Source organism: Thalassophryne amazonica, chromosome 12, assembly GCF_902500255.1.
Source record: "Thalassophryne amazonica chromosome 12, fThaAma1.1, whole genome shotgun sequence".
Classification (NCBI taxonomy): domain Eukaryota; kingdom Metazoa; phylum Chordata; class Actinopteri; order Batrachoidiformes; family Batrachoididae; genus Thalassophryne; species Thalassophryne amazonica.
This window is the reverse complement of record NC_047114.1, coordinates 56,900,196-56,920,733: the sequence shown is the minus strand read 5'-3', so window position 1 is coordinate 56,920,733 and position 20,538 is coordinate 56,900,196. Positions and strand designations below refer to the sequence as shown.

Here is a 20,538-nt window from a genome sequence, read left to right as displayed (position 1 = left end):
CAGTGCTGGGGTGTGAAGGGTTAGATCCCCACTCAAGATCGTGACTGGGATGCGTGCAGATTTTCGGGGTCTCCCCATGTGGGTATTGTGACCCACCCTTAGCCCAGTCTCTAAGGACGAGTGCTGCTGTATTGACCGTTTGGGGCAGTTTTTCTGCATGTGCTCGGTTGAGCTGCAGTGAAAACACTCTCCACGGAACAGCCTCCTTTGTCTCTGATCTGATCGCCTTTTGGCCCTGCTTGTTTCCATAGCAACGTCAGCAGGGGGGGCTGTCGTCACGTGGAGTGTCCTGGCTGTGGAGCGTGGGGAAGACGGCTCCCTTTCGGACCTGGGAGGAAGAGGGACGGCTTGTGCCTGACCACGCCCTTCGTCTCGCTCCCGTCGGTGTTCTGTTAATCGGTTGTCTAACCGTATAACTAGGTCGATAAGCCCGTCTAAATCCCGCGGCTCGTCCTTCGCCACCAGGTGCTCCTTAAGGACCAGAGACAGTCCGTTTACAAAGGCGGCGCGGAGCGCAACAGCATTCCAGCCGGCTCGTGCTGCCGCGATGCGGAAGTCGACTGCATACTTGGCTGTGCTCCGACACCCCTGTCTTATCGACAGCAGCACGCTTGAAGCGGTCTCGCCTCTATGAGGGTGGTCGAACACCTGTCTGAACTCCCTCACAAACCCAGCATATGTCGTTAGGAGCTGTGAATTCTGCTCCCAGAGCGCCGTAGCCCAGGCGCGTGCCTCTCCTCGAAGCAAATTTATAACGTAAGCCACCCGGCTAGCGTCTGACGCGCACATGATGGGACGCTGTGAAAAGACAAGCGAGCACTGCATCAAGAAGTCCGCGCACGTCTCGACACAGCCTCCGTACGGCTCCGGAGGGCTTATGTATGCTTCAGGGGAAGGTGGGGGGGTTCGTTGAACGACCAGTGGAACGTCTGTTTCTGGCATTCGGTCAGCAGGAGGAGGTGCTGCAGCAGCGCCCTGAACACGCGCTTCCACCTGGGCGGTGAGAGCCTCCATCCTCCGATTGAGAATCACACTCTGCTCGGTGACTAAGTCCAACCGAGCAGTGAAAGCGGTTAAGATTTGCTGCAGCTCACCTAACACACCTCCTGCTGACGCCTGTGCACCTTGCTCTTCCATTGGCTGTTCAAGCGATGGTTGACGCCCCTCGGGATCCATGACGCTGGCCGAGAAATCCTGTTGGGAAGGTGTAGTGACACGGACCCACAACAGGGGGCGTTAATGAACGGACAATGGATAAGCCAAAAAGTAACAATTTAATGTTGTGAATTGCACAACGGAATACAGACAAAAACAACTAGAGGAGTACAGTCAATTGTATACAAGGTGACGTGTGGGCATGCTCGAGGATAGAAGACGTCTGTCCAAAGAAGAGCCGGATCCCACACGGCTTCCGTCGCCAGCGGATCTGAAGAACACCGGAGCCACCAAGTCCCGAGCCCCAGGTGGCCACCGTCTCCAGCTGTCAGACCAGGTACTGCTGGCAGAAACAGAAACAGTTAGTGGTGGGTGTGTGAAAACACACCCAGTAATCGTCCCCTGAGTAGTTCCTCCGGGAGGGAGAACCTCCACCTCCAGAAACAATGTCACCCGTGCAGCTCCTGTTGGTCTCTTTCCTGGATGGAATGAGAGGCGAAGAACGTCGTCCTCTCACTGTCCGCCAATCCAGCCTCCGATAGAACCCGCAGGAACACGGCTGCACACAGACCAATATCTTTAGGCAACGATAATCACAGCAGAGAAAATTACCTTGCTTGGTAGCTGATTTCTCGGCGGGGAGGTGGAGTTGCAGTCCGGCCTTTATGGTGATGGTGAGTAGTGGATGAGTGACAGCTGGTACGGATGATGAGTGACAGCTGTCACTCCAGGTCGCTCCGATGCCCTCTCGTGCTTGAAGCCCGCACTTCAAGCAGGGCGCCATCTTGTGGTGGTGGGCCAGCAGTACCTCCTCTTCAGCGGCCCACACAACATTCCTGATTATACTACATAATAATCAATACAAATCCCGCCTTTGCGGGATTGTTATGGAGCACGATCCGTGGCCACAGCGCTGACTGCAAAGAAAGCGCTGCACGCCTTTTTCTCCAGACTTCGAGCCTGGAGCCAGAGCAGCGCTGAGCTTAACTTCATGTGGTGTGATCGTTTTACACTATGAAATTGATAATAACAACTGTAGTTTCGTCATTCCCTTAATTCGCCCGTGCTGCAACCAGGTTTTGTCGTCTCCATTCGGTTGTCACAATAAAATAAATACAGAAATACATTTAAAAAAGAAAGAAATCTGACAGATTAGGCGTGTCTTATTAATTGAGCGAGCAATTATCCACATGTCAAGAATTATTGACATGTGAAAAGAGAATACAGTGGTCCTTCTCTATAACGCCGTTCACCTGTCGTGGCCTCGAAGTCTCGCGGAGTATTTAGTCCTATTTTGCATGCCTTTTTTTTTTTACAGTGTTCTGTGTTCTGCGTATCTGTTTATAAGAATCTTGTTGCCCAGAAGAGAAAAGAGCGCCAACAACTACTCATAACTGTGTTTGTCACTCGGAAACACACATCTGCTGCAGCGAAGTGTGAGTGGAAAAGGCGTGGCGTCAGGACACAGAGGCGCGATCTGTGACATACTGGTGAGTCACTATTAATAATTTCTTATGTGTCCGACCTCGTTCGTTGATCGTTAAAATTAATTCGATAGTTCTAAATGCCATCATAATTATTTATAGGAAAATGTTCTATTTTTATTTCTCAAACAAATGTTTGGGCCTGAAAACAGTTTGGTATTATTTTCCTACTAAGGTTTGAACTTTGAGAGTGTTTACACACGAGAGAAAAGTGAGAAAATGTTCATGCCTCATTGAGAAAGTGTATAAACTGTGTAGTGAGGGGTTTTACAGCTTTGAAACATCTATAATAATTGTAAAAAATAACGTTGACTATGTCGCGGTTTCGCGTATTACGGGCTATTTTGTAGAACGTAACTCCAGCGATTATTGAGGGACCACTGTAACACTTTATTGATTATATACTACAAAACAATTGATTGACGGCCGCTTTTGATGCTCTATTGCCACGCGTCGTGATTGGTGGAGTTCTTTTTCATTGCCGTCTTCCTGGCTTCTATGTCGTAAAATGAGGGTGTGTCTGAAGCGGAGTCTGAATATTTATGGGCGTGTTTATTATAATTACGATCGTTTCCACCCGCCGCATTTATCAAGATCACGTCAGGTGTACGCCAGAAATGGGCAGGTGCTCACTGCTTGATACATGTCACGGCGACTTTGGTGTATTTCAAGTTTACGCCGTAAATTTACGCCACAAGTGCGCAACATTGATACATGAGGCCCAGTATGTCAAATAAGGTGCAATCAATGTACAATACAAAGTATGTAGTGATTTCCCATCTAAAGTGTACTTTGCCTTATTCAATATTGCAATACTTTTAGAGACTTTCTTTTGAATATGATGAATATGAGCTCTCCAGTTAATTTTATCATCAATAATCACACCTAAAAACTTATTTTCCTTGACACAATCTAGATTTACCCCAAGTATATTTAACTGTATTTGTACATCCATTTATAATTTCCAAATAACATCATTTTGTTTTTTGACCAATTTAATGACAATTTGTTCATGTCAAACCAACTCTTCAGCTTTATCATTTTGACACTCAAACAATAATCGCTGCAAATTCTCTCCAGAACAAAACAAGTTTGTGTCATCAGCAAAGAGAACTGCTTTAAACACATTGGAAACTTTACATAAATCATTAATATATAAAATAAATAATTTTGGTCCCAGCACAGAGCCCTGGGGACCCCCACAAACAATGTCCAGATATGTAGAATTGCAGTCCCTGATTTTAACAAACTGCTTCCGGTTTTGCAAATAACTTTTAATCCAGTTCAGAGCCACTCCTCTAATCCCATAAAATTCCAACTTTTTAAATAATATGTTATGATTGATTGTATCAAAAGCCTTTTTTAAGTCAACAAATAGACCTATTACTAATTCCCTTTGGTCCACATGTTTATTAATCTCTTTGATTGCATTGCACAAAGCCAAAGCTGTAGACCTTTTCGCTCTGAACCCATATTGACTGTCATCAAGCAAGTTGTGAAGTTCAATAAATCTATCCAGTCTGTTATTGTAAAGTTTTTCCAGTATCTTAGAGAATTGTGACAATATAGACACAGGCCTGTAGTTATTAAAAAGATGTTTGTCACCCGATTTAAATAGAGGTATCACCTTTGCCACTTTCATACCATTTGGAACAATTCCCATTTGAAATGATTTATTAAATATATATGGTAATGGTTTAACAATTTCTGGAATTATCTGCTTTACTAAAGCCATATGTACATCATTATGATCAGTTGACTTTTTACTTTTACATGTGCTGACTATCATAATAATTTCTCTTTCATCAACTGGGCCAAGAAACATAGTATATGGATTTCTCTCAATTAATTGCTGGTTTTCCCATGTAGTATGTGGAATGTCAGCTGCTAAATCTGGCCCAACATTAACATAAAATTTATTAAAACTATTCACTACTTGGTTCATGTCATATTCATCTTTATTGTTACAAGTAAAGTAAGATGGGTAATTCTTTGATTTGGGTTTATTTCTTAAAATACTATTCAGTATTTTCCATGTTTCCTTTATATTATTTTGATTATCATTTAGAATTTTGCCATAGTATGATTTTTTACAATTCCGCATAATGGTTGTTAATTTATTTTTATAGCACTTATATTTAATCTCAGCCTCTCTCGATTTACTTCTGATGAACTCTCTATATAACATATTTTTCTTCTTACATGCCCTTTGCAGTCCCTTTGTTATCCATGGATGGACATTATACTTACTATTTAAGCTGCAATGTAGAACTGGACAATTTTTGTTATATACATCAAGAAATATCTTTTCAAATTTAACATATGCTAAATTAGCATCTTTCTCCGTATAAATGGAATTCCAATCCTGCAGACGTAAATCCTTTTTTAGGGCGGTAATAGGTTCTTCAGATTGCAACTGCTTTCGATATTGTATTTTCTCCTTCCATTTAGTATTCAAATTCAGCTCTGTTACTATAAAAATTTGTAAGTGGTCACTGATATCATTGATCAATAAACCACTTATTGTGTTTGTATTAATATCATTTGTAAAAAATATTATCAATAAGGGTAGCTGACAGAAGTTATTCTTGAAGGCCTAGTAATTTTTGAATATAAATTTAAGGTGTACAAAATATTAGGCCGGTGTTGACAGTACAGACCGAATGTTACCAAAGTCCATGAGAAAAACACAGAGCAAGTGAGGTTAATAATTTGTTTATTATTATATAGCTGTTTTTGTAGCTGCATCGACATTTTGCATGTCCACTTCAAGCTCGTTTGCTGTTAATTCCTCCAGTTCAAACTCGTCAATGTGTATGTATTATATATACACACACATCTCTAGGTTTAAGCTGGATTCCTTGTCTGATTTGGTCCAGGAGGTGGGAGGTGATGGTCTAGTGCTTAAGCGTTGGGCTTGAGTCCAGAAGATCCTCTGTTCAAACCTCAGCCTGAAAGGAAAATCACACTTGGGCTCTCTCTCTCTCTCTCTCTCTCTCTCAAATGTTTCTGAATGGGTCTTTTAGCAAAGCTGAATTGATAAAAATAAATAAATAAAAAATGACAACAAAAACAGATATAATGTAATTTTGACAACATTTAGTGTGCAGATCTCAAAACTACAGCTAGAAGTTGCCAGAAGGTACATCTGATGGCCCAGTCACACGGCACACGACGATTCCTGAACGAAGGGAAAAAAAAAAAAAAAAAAAAAATCACAATTCATTGAGAAAAGGTGGACAAAAGAGCTTTATCACCGAACAGCCTGCGAAGCAAGAGCGCAAAAGGGACGAAAGACGGAATTAACAAAAACGAAGCTAACGATCTCGACGCTTTAAATGAAACGCGCCTGGAGCCTCAGCTGGAGCAGTGTGTGTCTGCATCTCTGAGTTCCAGGACTCAGCGCTGGGACGGAGCTCACAGTGCCTGAGTACTGGAGACATTGCAAACAGAAACTGTGGAGATCTGTGTGCACGTCCGTGGACCACCTGCTCTGGTTCCTCGTCCAGAACAAAAGAAGGATCATCTCCATCATCATCAGTATCCACACTGTCTGTCGATATGCTGCACGCTCCGTCTGGCTCCAATTAAAAAAAAAAGTGTGCCGTGGTTACTGCTGTATCACTATATTATGTTACTAAGCCATATACTGCACATTAATTTATAACAGAAAACTGTCAAAAGAGGGAATAAATATAAATATAAGTGTAAAGATGATTGAATATATCAGAGCAGTAAATGAATCAGTGAGTGTGAACGCGCACATTGACTCATGTGCGTTTTTTTCACCTGCTGATCACTGATCCACAATGTGAATTCTTCCTTCCAGAACAGCTCTTTATATAATCATTTTGATTCATCTGCATGTTGCCACATGTACATAACGACTGGATTGTCATTTCTACACTCACTCAACAAAAATATAAACGCAACACTTTTGTTTTTGCTCCCATTTTGTATGAGATGAACTCAAAGATCTAAAACTTTTTGCACATACACAATATCACCATTTCCCTCAAATATTGTTCACAAACCAATCTAAATCTGTGATAGTGAGCACTTCTCCTTTGCTGAGATAATCCATCCCACCTCACAGGTGTGCCATACCAAGATGCTGATTAGACACCATGATTAGTGCACAGGTGTGCCTTAGACTGTCCACAATAAAAGGCCACTCTGAAAGGTGCAGTTTTATCACACAGCACAATGCCATAGATGTCACAAGATTTGAGGGAGCGTGCAATTGGCATGCTGACAGCAGGAATGTCAACCAGAGCTGTTGCTCGTGTATTGAATGTTCATTTCTCTACCATAAGCCGTCTCCAAAGGCGTTTCAGAGAATTTGGCAGTACATCCAACCAGCCTCACAACCGCAGACCACGTGTAACCACACCAGCCCAGGACCTCCACATCCAGCATGTTCACCTCCAAGATCGTCTGAGACCAGCCACTCGGACAGCTGCTGAAACAGTCGGTTTGCATAACCAAAGAATTTCTGCACAAACTGTCAGAAACTGTCTCAGGGAAGCTCATCTGCATGCTCGTCGTCCTCATCGGGGTCTCGACCTGACTCCAGTTCATCGCCATAACCGACTTGAGTGGGTAAATGCTCACATTCACTGGCGTTTGGCACGTTGGAGAGGTGTTCTCTTCACAGATGATGCCAAGGAGATGTGTTGCACTGCATGAGGCAAATGGTGGTCACACCAGATACTGACTGGTATCCCCCCTCAATAAAACAAAACTGCACCTTTCAGAGTGGCCTTTTATTGTGGACAGTCTAAGGCACACCTGTGCACTAATCATGGTGTCTAATCAGCATCTTGATATGGCATACCTGTGAGGTGGGATGGATTATCTCAGCAAAGGAGAAGTGCTCACTATCACAGATTTAGACTGGTTTGTGAACAATATTTGAGGGAAATGGTGATATTGTGTATGTGGAAAAAGTTTTAGATCTTTGAGTTCATCTCATACAAAATAGGAGCAAAACCAAAAGTGTTGCATTTATATTTTTGTTGAGTATAAAAAAATAATAAGCGCACGCAGCAGCTGCTGCTGTTGCTGCTAATGCTACATTCATTTACCATCAGAAATTACACAACTTTTTTGTTGTTTCAAATTCAACAGTTGCTTGTGGCAAAATAATTAATTATATCCACACAAAAGATTAATTCTGGCCTATGTAAGGTTCCTGAGCCCATTGAAGCTGCCCCCCGACACAGATAAAAAAGTCCAAGCAAGCAGACTGAGTTTGCCCTGTAATTTCCAACGGTACATGAAGCAGCAGCAGCCTCAGCGCTCAGAAACCGGCTTCTGCACTGTGTGAAAACACTCAGCTGCTCCAACGAAGTCAAATTGAACAATAACGTTACAAAAACTAAACAAACGATTAAAAAATGTCAAGAACGACAGGAAAACAAAACACAGACGAATTGAGGTTTTCGTTGCCCTTCGTTCAAATTTTTCAACGGTTTAAAAATCCTGACGAAGCGCCAGCTGCAGGAATGAAGCTGCGCGAAGGTTAAACGATGCCAACGAAAGTCAACAAAAGTCCAGATTTCTTGTTTCGTCAGGGCTTCATTGCCCTTCGTTAAGTGCCATGTGATTGGGCCATAAGATGCAAGGCTAGATTTGATGTTTTGGTACATTTATTTATTCTTGGGTCAGTGGCTGAAGTTTCATCTCTTGAATACGAGATGGCACACCCGCTCCAAGTACATAAAGCATTTTCAGGACTGTCACAGAGCGCTTTTCCTCATTTCTAAAATGCAACAAAAAACTACCAAAGAATAAATAAGTACTTAATTTACTCATATTTGAAGTCAGTCTGGATAAATCGTCATTCCCTGGCTGATTTTGTCTTTCTGCTTTGGTTAAAAAAATCCTTGAGTTATTTAATGTGGCACTTTCTCAAATGATTGATTCAGGTTGCGATGGAGACATTCTCCTCCGCCCAGAGCGTCCACTGAAATAACGGTTTTGCAAATATTGCACGTTGCTGTCTTGGTTTTGCAGGGAGCCAGTCTGCTCTGTGTAAGCCTGATCCCATCAGATCTCAGAAGCTAAGCAGTGTGGCATCTGGTTAGTGCTTGCTGGTGTGCCTCTTAGGAACACCAGCGGCTCTGTTTGTGTTTCTCCGGGTGAAACTGGAGTTGCATCGGGAAGGGTATTCGGTGTAAAACTTGTGCCAAAAAGCAATGCGGATCTGGCTGTATCCGCTGTGGCGACCCAAAACAAACAGGAGCAGCCAAAATGACAACACACACGCTGTCTTGGGTTTGCAGTATTCAGTGACAGAACTGGTAAGTGCGGAAAAAACTCAGGCATCTCACATGAGCAGTTGTCTCAGTGAGAGACACGCCTCAGCTCAGAACACCTCCCCTCCCCTCCCCTCCCCACTGCACTCTGCAGCAAAGTAGCAGTGGTTCAGGGACTCTTCACAGGGAAGTGTTCCTGGATTGAAACCATAGGCCAGATTATACTGTGTCCCGTTTAAACCGGATATACCGTGCAGCTTTAGTGTAAACCATTTCAGTGATTAAAAAAAAAAGCTTTGTAATTGCTATCTGGTTAGAACGGGTTCTTTTTCTGGCTTTCACTTTTCATAAAGCTCAACAGTACGCACAAAGAAATGACTGACCCACAGGATCTTTATTGTGTGTGTGTTACTTTTAGAAATCTGCAGTTCTGATCCTATCCACACCAAATTTCATGTGCTGATAGGTTAAGTCACTTGGCCCTTATGGGTAGGGTATCAAGAACCGGTTCTTTTCGAGAATCGTTAAGAAATGATTCAATCCACTGACATCAATAGCCTTTTTTCTTAACGAAAGCGGCCGTTGTTTTTGAGGGCGTTTGTTGGGAAAATGATCATTTCTCTACGTTGATTGCAGGCCCTGCAGCGTTAGTCACTTTTGTGTGGATTAAAGTCACTAACTGGGACTCTTGTCTTGTTGCAGGCAAGAAACAAGAATCGTCCTCCGTTCCATTCGCACAGCTCCAAACGTTGTGCTGCTCTCTGCTGAGTCAAGTTAGATTCTGGTCTGAATGAATAACTTCAAACCAAAGTGCCGTTTTAAATCAAATGACAACCGACTAAAATGTTTTTTTCCTCCCAAAATGAGACGTACTGCGTTCATTATGAATTACATTGATGGTGACGTGCAGCGCAGCCGTCTGAGCTCAGCTTAGAGGTATGGAGTGACATTTGTGCCATTAGTGTCTGAAGGGAAATGCTTTTGACAAAAACTACAGATTTTGTTTATTTATATTTATGTCCAGAAATCAGGGATCCACCATGTAGAGCTTATTTAAGTCCAGAAATCAAGGATCCAGTGACCAGTTTCATATTTATTTATTTATTCAAGACTCAATAAAATGTTGACAAAGAAAATCTGTCAAGCCAAGTTTTAGTTCACAGAAAATTTACAAGAAGTATTGATAAGGGAATCGATAAGGAATCAGATTGATAATCGATAATGGCATTGATATCGATAACATCTTATCAATACCCATCCCTACTTATGGGCATAGTTAAAGACGGCAGCGGACGGGCAGGAAACATACACCTGTTTACCAACCAAATGTCACAAAGTGATGAGAATAAGCAAAACCACTTACTTATACAACCCCTGGCAAAAATTATGGAATCACCGGCCTCGGAGGATGTTCATTCAGTTGTTTAATTTTGTAGAAAAAAAGCAGATCACAGACATAACACAAAACTAAAGTAATTTCAAATGGCAACTTTCTGGCTTTAAGAAACACTATAAGAAATCAAGAAAAAAAGATTGTGGCAGTCAGTAACGGTTACTTTTTTAGACCAAGCAGAGGAAAAAAATCTGGACTCACTCAATTCTGAGGAATAAATTATGGAATCACCCTGTAAATTTTCATCCCCAAAACTAACACCTGCATCAAATCACATCTGCTTGTTAGTCTGCATCTAAAAAGGAGTGATCACACCTTGGAAAGCTGTTGCAACAAGTGGACTGACATGAATCATGGCTCCAACAGGAGAGATGTCAACTGAAACAAAGGAGAGCATTATCAAATTCTTAAAAGAGGGTAAATCATCACGCAATGTTGCAAAAGATGTTGGTTGTTCACAGTCAGCTGTGTCTAAACTCTGGACCAAATACAAACAACATGGGAAGGTTGTTAAAGGCAAACATACTGGTAGACCAAGGAAGACATCAAAGCGTCAAGACAGAAAACTTAAAGCAATATGTCTCAAAAATCGAAAATGCACAACAAAACAAATGAGGAACGAATGGGAGGAAACTGGAGTCAACATCTGTGACCGAACTGTAAGAAACCGCCTAAAGGAAATGGGATTTACATACAGAAAAGCTAAATGAAAACCATTATTAACACCTAAACAGAAAAAAACAAGGTTACAATGGGCTAAGGAACAGCAATTGTGGACTGTGGATGACTGGATGAAAGTCATATTCAGCGATTAATCTCGAATCTGCATTGGGCAAGGTGGTGATGCTGGAACTTTTGTTTGGTGCCGTTCCAATGAGATTTATAAAGATGACTGCCTGAAGAGAACATGTAAATTTCCACAGTCATTGATGATATGGGGCTGCATGTCAGGTAAAGGCACTGGGGAGATGGCTGTCATTACATCATCAATAAATGCACAAGTTTACGTTGATATTTTGGACACTTTTCTGATGTTTGAGGATGATGAAATCATTTTTCAAGAAGATAATGCATCTTGCCATAGAGCAAAAACTGTGAAAACATTCCTTGCAAAAAGACACATAGGGTCAATTTCATGACATAGGGTCAATGTCAACGAGCAGATGTGATTTGATGCAGGTGTTAGTTTTGGGGATGGAAATTTACAGGGTGATTCCATAATTTATTCCTCAGAATTGAGTGAGTCCATATTTTTTTCCTCTGCTTGGTCTAAAAAAATAACCGTTACTGACTGCCACAATCTTTTTTCTTGATTTCTTATAGTGTTTCTTAAAGCCAGAAAGTTGCCATTTGAAATTACTTTAGTTTTGTGTCATGTCTGTGATCTGCTTTTTTTCTACAAAATTAAACAACAGAATGAACATCCTCCGAGGCCGGTGATTCCATAATTTTTGCCAGGGGTTGTAGAAGAAAATATTGTCTCCCTTGTTTCTCCGTTTGTGGCTTTGCCAACATGCACAGCTTTCCGGCATATTCCACCTGTTTCTTGACAAGACTAATAGAACTTAAATGAGCGAGCTCAGTAAACTGCCCGGAATTAAAATGGCGACCACGCCTCCTTGCCAGGACATGTCTCATTGCGAATGCGACTAACCTCTTTGGGCACCAACATCATGGCTTTGGGATCAACAGTTGAAAGCACATCTTCGGAATCACTTGCATTCTATTTGTGTTTGTATAGCGATGCATTGCTTGCCATGTTGGATCTCGACTGCACTCGTCCCCAGCAGAGGAGACCCCAACCAGTGACGTCAACCGGAAGTGCCCTCCACTGACTTCAGCCAATGGCGATTTATATGCCAATTTAGTGGCAGATTTGATAATATTATCTACACTGCACTCAAACATTCTGCAAGTGTATGAATAACTTCATTTTTACCAAGGAATGCACAAATAAATTCTCAAAAAGTGTTTCTGTTCCCCTTTAAAATATTTTTATTGCACACTTAAAAGAACTTTCACATTTGAGAACTTTCACATTTGTTTTTCTATACTCTATGCATTGGCATGCTGTGGTTATAAATAGATCAACTGCCAACCCATATTTGGACAAAGGAGCATGGCCAGGTCTCTGCATGACCTGGTTGGGATGAACATCAAACGAGCTGTCACTCAAAGCATCCACTTCCCTAATTATGCATAACTTTATGGCTTAAAACATCTTAAACTAATGAGTTTGAAAAAGAAATCACCCTCCTCTTTAGATGCAATCAAGGGGGAATCTAGCTGTTTTTTTTCTGCTCTAAAGTTGGACATTTTAACATGGGTCTCTATGAGAATCGCTCTCTTCTGGAATTAGCCTCAATGTGGTGGTTTTAGGCTATAAATAAACTAGAGCACACACAGAGTGCATATGCAGGGGTGGTGGCCAAGTGGTTAATGCGCTTGGTTTCAGTGCAGAAGGTTCCGGGTTCAAATCCCACCCCTGCCACATTTCTCCATGTAATGTGGAGTTGCATCAGGAAGGGCATCCGGCGTAAAACCTGTGCCAATTCAACATGCAAATCCACCTTGGATTGCTGCTTCATTCTAAAGTGATATATTGCAAGTAATTAATCTTGTCTTTAAAAGACAGGTTACTTATAATGACTAATAATATTAGACTAAGCTCCCGACTGTACATGTGACAGATGGACACTGTGGGACCAAAATGATGATTTCCATCTCTGAAACCTTCAATATCCCAAAGTTAAATATGTGTGAATAATAAATCTTCACAAATTCTGATTTGAGTAAAAAATGTCACCTTCATCTATGTAAATTGGCAATGAATGAAGAAAAATGATCTTCAATATCATAAAATGAACAAAATCAATGAGCCTTATGAGATCTGTCGTGATGCAAAAGTAAATGTTATTTGTGATAAATGCACAAATATCTGTTGTAAACACTGTGACTATGCAAAATTTATACCTTTTCCATACAAATAATGTACAGTACCAAAGGAAAAATGTCCCACAACATGTTTGTCCATCACGTGTGACGGACGAACATTTTGTGGGATGGAAATGGTTCATTGGTTGTGGGATTTGGCCACTTTAATTTTTTTTTTTTTTTTTTTTTTAATGGATTTCATTATAGAGTATGCTTGTGGGTAGGTCTTCATCACACTTAGGTCAACATTTTTTTATCTTCTCCCAGTGAGGAGCAACGTGTAGCGTTATGGACGGACACTTTGGGATGGAAAAAAATATGCCAAAAATAAAAGGACTACAGCATCAAATTCCAAAAATTTAATGAAAAGTTATTTTTGTCAACTCTTTTGAGGTGTTTTGGGGACTTCCAGAAGTTTTAACATGTATTTTTATCCACTAAATGCAAGGTGACCCATGTGTACGGTAAATTTTGGTATTTTTGCATTATGTTTCATTGAAGAAAAACAGGACGGACCAGCTGTAATTGCCCAAAAGTACCACGTCATATACTGTATCAATGGAAACTAGAAACAATAAGGATGCTGTAAATATGATGTTTCTTCATGATTAATAGATGTACATCTTATTTCTGTCCAGCTGAATTTGCATTATATCAAAGATGTTACATTATTTTGGAAAAACCATTGTATTTTTGGATCAGTTATGTTGTGAAAGTGTAGTGACACGGACCCACAACAGGGGGCGTAAATGAACGGACAATGAAAGAGTCGAATATAAACACTTTACTGTTGTGAATGAGCACAACACAGAGCAGATTATAGAATAAATACAAGTCAATGGATAAAGGTGTCGTGTGGGCAGGCTCGACGATAGGAGACGTCCGTCTGGAGAAGAACCGGAACCACACGATTTCCACCGCCACCGAACCCGAAGGATACTGGAGCTGCCAGGTCCCGAGTCCCCCAGGTGACCACCGTCTCCGCGTGTCGGATCTGGTACTCCAAAGAAGTACAATATCTCGGTGACGAGGTGGAGGTGTCATCCTGCTTTTATCCGGGGTGAAGTGCAGATGATCGGTGACAGCTGTCATAGTTGATGAGTGACAGCTGTCACCTCGGCTGTTCCTGTAAGGCGGCAGCGCCCTCTCGTGCCTGAAGCCTGCACTTCAGGCAGGGCGCCCTCTGGTGGTGGGCCAGCAGTACCTCCTCTTCTGGCGGCCCACACAACAAGTTAATGCTCACTGTGGGACTATTAAACACTCCAGCTACCTGAATTTGTCTTGACAGATTCCTAGGAGCAGTGGCAAAACAATAAGGCTAATAACTTCTAAGAGTTTTGTCTCTTTCTGAAACTTGAATTGAAGGTATTTGGTTTTGATGCCCAGAACTGTGAACACACTCCGGGGTCAACTTAGGCTATAAGTGTATGCACTCAGAGAGTGCATACATCTACCAAGGAGAAATGCTTAAAACTGGGAAACTAGAGAGCATATAAAAAAAGGCCACGGTGGATAAGGTTATAATAAATAAGAGCACTCTCTTTTGCAAAATTTGCCAGTGAAATATTTAATGTCTATTTACTAATTATTGTCTTATTTATTCTTCACCCAAGCAAAGCCATGTATCTCTACTAGTTATAATCTAAAAAAGAGAAATGTGACTCGTATAAAATAACCTCACTACCGAGCAATGCTCATAAAAAAGTCACGAGAGATACATTATTCATTGCATACATTATAGAGACTATTGTGTGTGATAGAATCTTTGATTTGATGTTTTATTCATAGCATTGTGCTGTAGAATTTATAGCATTATTATTGAGGTACTATTGCTGTGATAGATTGCTGTGATAAATGTGACCAATTTCAAACCAGTGTGACCCTTATGGTTACAATATTTTGGTTGTCATTGCAACAGCAGAGTGATGTCACTTTCTTATGTTGAGAGAGGGACAGGCAAACAAGAGGGAGAACAGAAAGGTTTACATCTGTTAGGGATCAAATGGCACACTCAAATCATGGTACCACACGCATCTCAATGAAGGCTTTGTTTTTTTAAGGAACTATACTATGAATCAAATACTGACTATATTAAATATATTATTCTCATGTCATTAAATTGTACTACATTACCTACTGTGAAAGCACTGCATCAGTATACTAAGCAAAAATAAAATCTTTTATTGACAATTTATAAGCCAATGACATGTTAACTAATATAGGATAACTTCACCTTTTTACAGCTGTAACTCATATTACAAAAAAACTTAGTTTGACTGCCAACAATTTCTCTAACATTCCTATGAGAGAAATCTCATTTATTAAAAAATAAAAAATGACTGGGAAAGAAATACAGTAAAACTTGCGTAAACCGATATCGTACCAGATAATTGCACTCGCTAGTCAAAAGCAAAAGTCCCAATGCTTTTGTATCATGTAATAATCACCGTATATACCGGATTTTATGATTTTATGTTTCACACATATCCCTGGATGTGATGAACCAAAGACAGCCACTTAAGATCAGAGACCTCTGTGTGGCTGTGAAACCGTGCACCTGCTTTAGGGCCCCTTCACATGTAGTGCGAAGTTTGCACGAAGTGCACACTTAGTGCACACGACACAGGAATCATGTGCAAACCATGTAATGTCGTCCCTGTCGCAACGTCTCATACACCTGTCGCTACACCTGTTTGTGCACACAAGCGCCTGAAAGACAAAGTGTGCGCTGTGCGAACCCATCGCACCCTCTCGCGGCAGGTGTCAGCCAAATTCCAGGTGACACACACGATCACATAACACCGCTCGCATGGCACTTAGAAAATGTGTGGCAAATCGCACTCTTGGCACAACAGACTGCAGATGACCACTGTTGTACTGCTGTGACATTTGTCTAGGTTCCCCATGAGTGCAACTTTGCAAACACACACACTGACATGTGGGTGTGTGCGTTCCACTCATGGGAGGCGTGGCTTCTGACAGATGCAGCTGTGGTCTGTCATTCTGGACATTCCAGCTGGACAACACCTACTGTGTTTGAACAGTCACGGACTAACAACTGTCCACTGTGAGGCGCGTGTGTCTGATTGCTGTATTTACGTGGACATAAATAAAAACATATATCGCTGTGGTGGCGACAAGCTGCAGCAAGTGAGCGCGCGCACGGAGTGGACACTGACAGCCTGCCAGGTTGAAACGGACCGTCAGATCAAAACACGCAGTGGGCGATCTGACCGTCACATCACCCCAGTGAGCTCTGTTCCACATGACGCGGTGTCTCTGCTGCGGCACGCCGTCCACAAGACACGCGTGTTGGGCAGAACATGCGCACAGCCGACTGTACCCACGTGACCAGTAGATGTGGACATGATCACAGCACACTGCTTCTCATTCATGTCATTTCATGACTGTATGTCTGTGACCTTGAGTCATCACTAGAGGAACAGACAGATCATATTTGTATTGCTTGCTTGATAAATGCGGCGTTTTTATATGATGTGGGATTTTATTATTTTTTTGTAATACTTCCATGGCCTTCCTGATATGAGGCAGCTTCCCGCAGCTTTCAGATAATAGCTCCGTAGCTCAGTGGTAAAGTTTCTGACTGTGGATCAGAGGTTTTGAAAGGTGCAAGTTTGCGTCCCGGGTGGTGTGTGTGTGTTTTTTTTTTTCTTTTTTTCTTTTTATTATTCCACATAAGCAGTGCGATGTGGTTCCACACATACCAGTGCCATGTGGTGCACCTGGCACTGTTCCTGCTCGATGGACACAGGCGCATGCACGAACTCTCGCACCGGTTCGTAACGCCGTTCAAACTTCGCGCTATGTGTGAAGGGGCCATTAACAATGGAGAGAGACCGCAAAGCCTGTGATTTGTCACTTTTACATTTTCACTCCTTCCTCTCCTGTCATATTTTAAATGTTTTTGCAGTGCGCATAGTGATTACATGTCACTCATGGATCAGATATGTTTGGCAGAAAAGTCCGCAAATACAGTGTGACCAACTTTGCAACACAGTCGGAAAAAAGACACTCAAATGACCCGCAGTTCATGGAGGAAAATTGTACGTGCCGTAGGTTTGGAATATGATGATTGTATAAAGAAGTGGAGCCTGTTGAGGAACAAATGAAAAAAAAATTAATTACCACTCTGCAGCGGACTTAGAAAAAGAGTGACTTTTTTTCAGATGAAGTTTTGACCAGCTATTAAATGAGGCAGATCCCCATTCAAGGTCAGGCACTTAATGGCAGCCGCGGGCTTTATTGTTGCATTGCTGCCAACTTCTGCATCAGTCCGTTATAGCAGCACTAAATCCTCTTGAGTCCAGTGTCTTTCAAGTATTTAAAAAGCCAACACTTCCCTCTCTCACTTGACCTTATGGCTAAAATACTTCCTACAGAAACATTTTTCAGGCCTTACAATTGATTTCCTTCAGTTTTTGCTCTTTAATAGATAAACCATTGTAAAATGACGAGATATATTTTACCTGCATGCTAAAAATCAGTCCATGTTCTGGCAAATTTCATACACTGCGGTACAGCTGGTGCACAGGATGTGTGCTTTTTTAATGATGCTATGCTGTATGTGCCTGTGGGGATTTCCTGGTGACTACCATAAGTAGTTGGGGTGCAAATTCACATGGTGTGATTTAGGAATTTATTATAGGGCAGTAATTTGTAAGCATACATTTTACATGTAAATATTAATACAGTCACTGTTTTATACGACAAAGATTGTTGTTTTGATAGGTTTCAATCTCTTTAAATAATTTGCTTATACGTGCATGACATTCCAGTATATTTCAGAGCTCATTGCAGGTTAAGGGGAAACACTTGAAATAGTTTTGGCAAGTTCAGTGATATCTGTCCCATGCTATAGCATTTATAGTAAGTACATATGCTATAGCATGAGGCAGGTATCACTAAAAGAAGGTCTACATAGACAGATTATTTTATTACCGTCAGGTTTCCACATACCCCAACTTACAAAAAATATAAAATGGAAATTCATGGAATTAGGTCTCTTGAGTGGCCCTGAAATGTCTCTAAAATGCTCAAAACCTGTGGGCCCCCACTAGGGATGCCCCCCTTGGACCCTGCAGGCCTACGGTGGCCCCCTTGCTCCCGCCGATTTTCAGAGTTTTTTTTTCTTTGCCCATTCTCATCCCTGCTTAATTCATTCATCCAGAAATCCATCCTTACTGTTATGTGTCGGACGCAGTTGGAGTACCGACCAGCGTTTGAAGTAGGACCCAGCATAAAGGAAACAGAGCACGGTTCAAAGGATAACAGAATTTAATGACATAACAGTGAGTGCTTAGCAAATAAGTGCGAGGTCTGGCGAGGTGGAAAAACGGTGCGCTCCCAGCAGCACAAACGTTCCGGAGCCAGAACAGTTCGGACCCAAGGACCCCGCCGACACCCCCCAGGTGGCCGCGACCAACCGAGTCTGTGAAAGAAGAAACCATCATGTGAGTCCACCACTCCACACACAGAGAGACCACTCAAAGGTGTACGGAAACAGCAAACACTTCCTGGCTTAATCACCAATCAGCTTCCCACCCTGCAGGCATGGAACACCCAGTTCAATTCTCCACTGCAGTGGAAGCTGATTAAACGACTAACATAACAGCTCAATATAATAAGGTGTGAGGGACACCACATTTACTGACTGTACTCATGTTAGTCACAAAACCTAAAGTACCTCAGGAAGTGTGCTGACGAGCGTGAGCCCTCACCCCCTCCTCTTTCACAGACCATGGCATCAAACCTGGTACGGTCTCTGCGTCCATGATGATGAGATGGTTCTCTAAACGTCGATCTCACCCGTCTGGTCACAAGGTCGAGTCTCTGGCAAATACACACTGTGTACTCCAGACTTAAATGCAACCATGCCCCAATCCATATAGATGCACCACAGCTGTGAGTCCTGACTAGCTGCACATGACCAGCCTCAGGTGATCAGGGTGAGGTCCTAATAACTCAGCCACACAGCCACTCAGTCCTGAACGCATGCCACCTGGAAGGAAAAACAGAAGACAGAAAACAGAAGACAGAATCAAAGCCAGCCAGGCACCCCAGCCACACAACACTTCCATCCATCCATCCATTTTCTATACTTGCTTACTCCACTTAAGGTAAACGGGGGGAGGAGCCTATCTCAGCAGTCATAGGGTATGAGGCGGGGTACACACTGGACAGACCAGAAATGGTCTCTTGCAGTCCATCCATCTATCCATTTTCAATACCTGCTTACTACAATTAAGAGTCACAGGGGGGCTGGAGCCTATCCCAGCAGTCATAGGGCGTGAGATGGGGTACACACAGGACAGGCCAGGCTTATTTCTTATTTATTTATTATATGCTCATTATCAAGACAATCATATATATACAGTGAGGCAAATAAGTATTTAATCCACTGTGGATTTTGCAGGTTTTCCCCAACTACAAAGAATGAAGAGGTCTGTAATTTTTATTGTATGTACACTTCAACTGTGAGAGGCAGAATCTAAAAAAATTAAGAATCTAAAAAGATTCTGTAGGTTTTTTTTCATGGATTGCCATGTATGTCAATGTGTTGATGGTTACGTTATAAATTTCTGGGTCTTCCTTCATTGGAGATGTACAGCTCTCGTTATAACCTGTTCCTATTAAGAATTGGGAGTTGAAGGAATTGAAAAGTAATTTAATTAATGCCTCTATCCCCTCTCTCTTTCTCCAAAGCACTGTGAGACTCTTTCTTTCGTCTTCTTAATTTAGTTACAGCTGTATTCCATTGACATGAAAAGCAATACATCCCATAAAACATCAGTGTGTTCGCTGTGTTTCTGTGTCTATGTGTGAGGTAGGCCTTGTGGAGAAACTCTTAAGGAGTGCATCACCCTCCCCCCCGAGCTTTGTCCTTACTTCTACATGTGACCTTTTTCTTTGACCTCCAACCCTTTCCTGACCTCTGGGCCCATTTAAATCTTTATTTGTCTTTTGTGTTTTTTCCTATAGTTCCGTGTACCACAGCCACCTCATTTTCTCAGCAAGGTGACGTCTCCCAGCCCCCCCTCACAACAGTGGAGGAGGGACACCCACATGGCTAGCACACACTGCCTGCCCTGGGTAAATGACACACACACACACACACGCAAACACTTGTGCTGTCAGCACCAGTTTCAGCACCTGCTGATCAGCCAGTGTTCCCTACAGTAAAGAACACTAAAGCTGAGTTTCACACCAGATGTGTTGCATGTGCATGACATTGCGGAACATCTTGATTTTCACTTCAGTGCCCCTTGTTAACAAATTAGAGTATGCACACAGT

General features: G+C 42.0%; 1 protein-coding gene across 2 annotated transcripts in view; it reads left to right on the top strand.

Moving 5' to 3' along the window:
• tox (thymocyte selection-associated high mobility group box) overlaps window positions 1–20,538 on the top strand; it is a 209,478-nt gene that overhangs the window by 115,378 nt on the left and 73,562 nt on the right. For both annotated transcript variants that reach the window (XM_034182971.1, XM_034182972.1), the window contains one exon: window positions 20,226–20,336. In XM_034182971.1, the coding sequence (XP_034038862.1) occupies window positions 20,226–20,336 (111 nt within the window). The remainder of the gene's footprint in view (window positions 1–20,225; window positions 20,337–20,538) is intronic.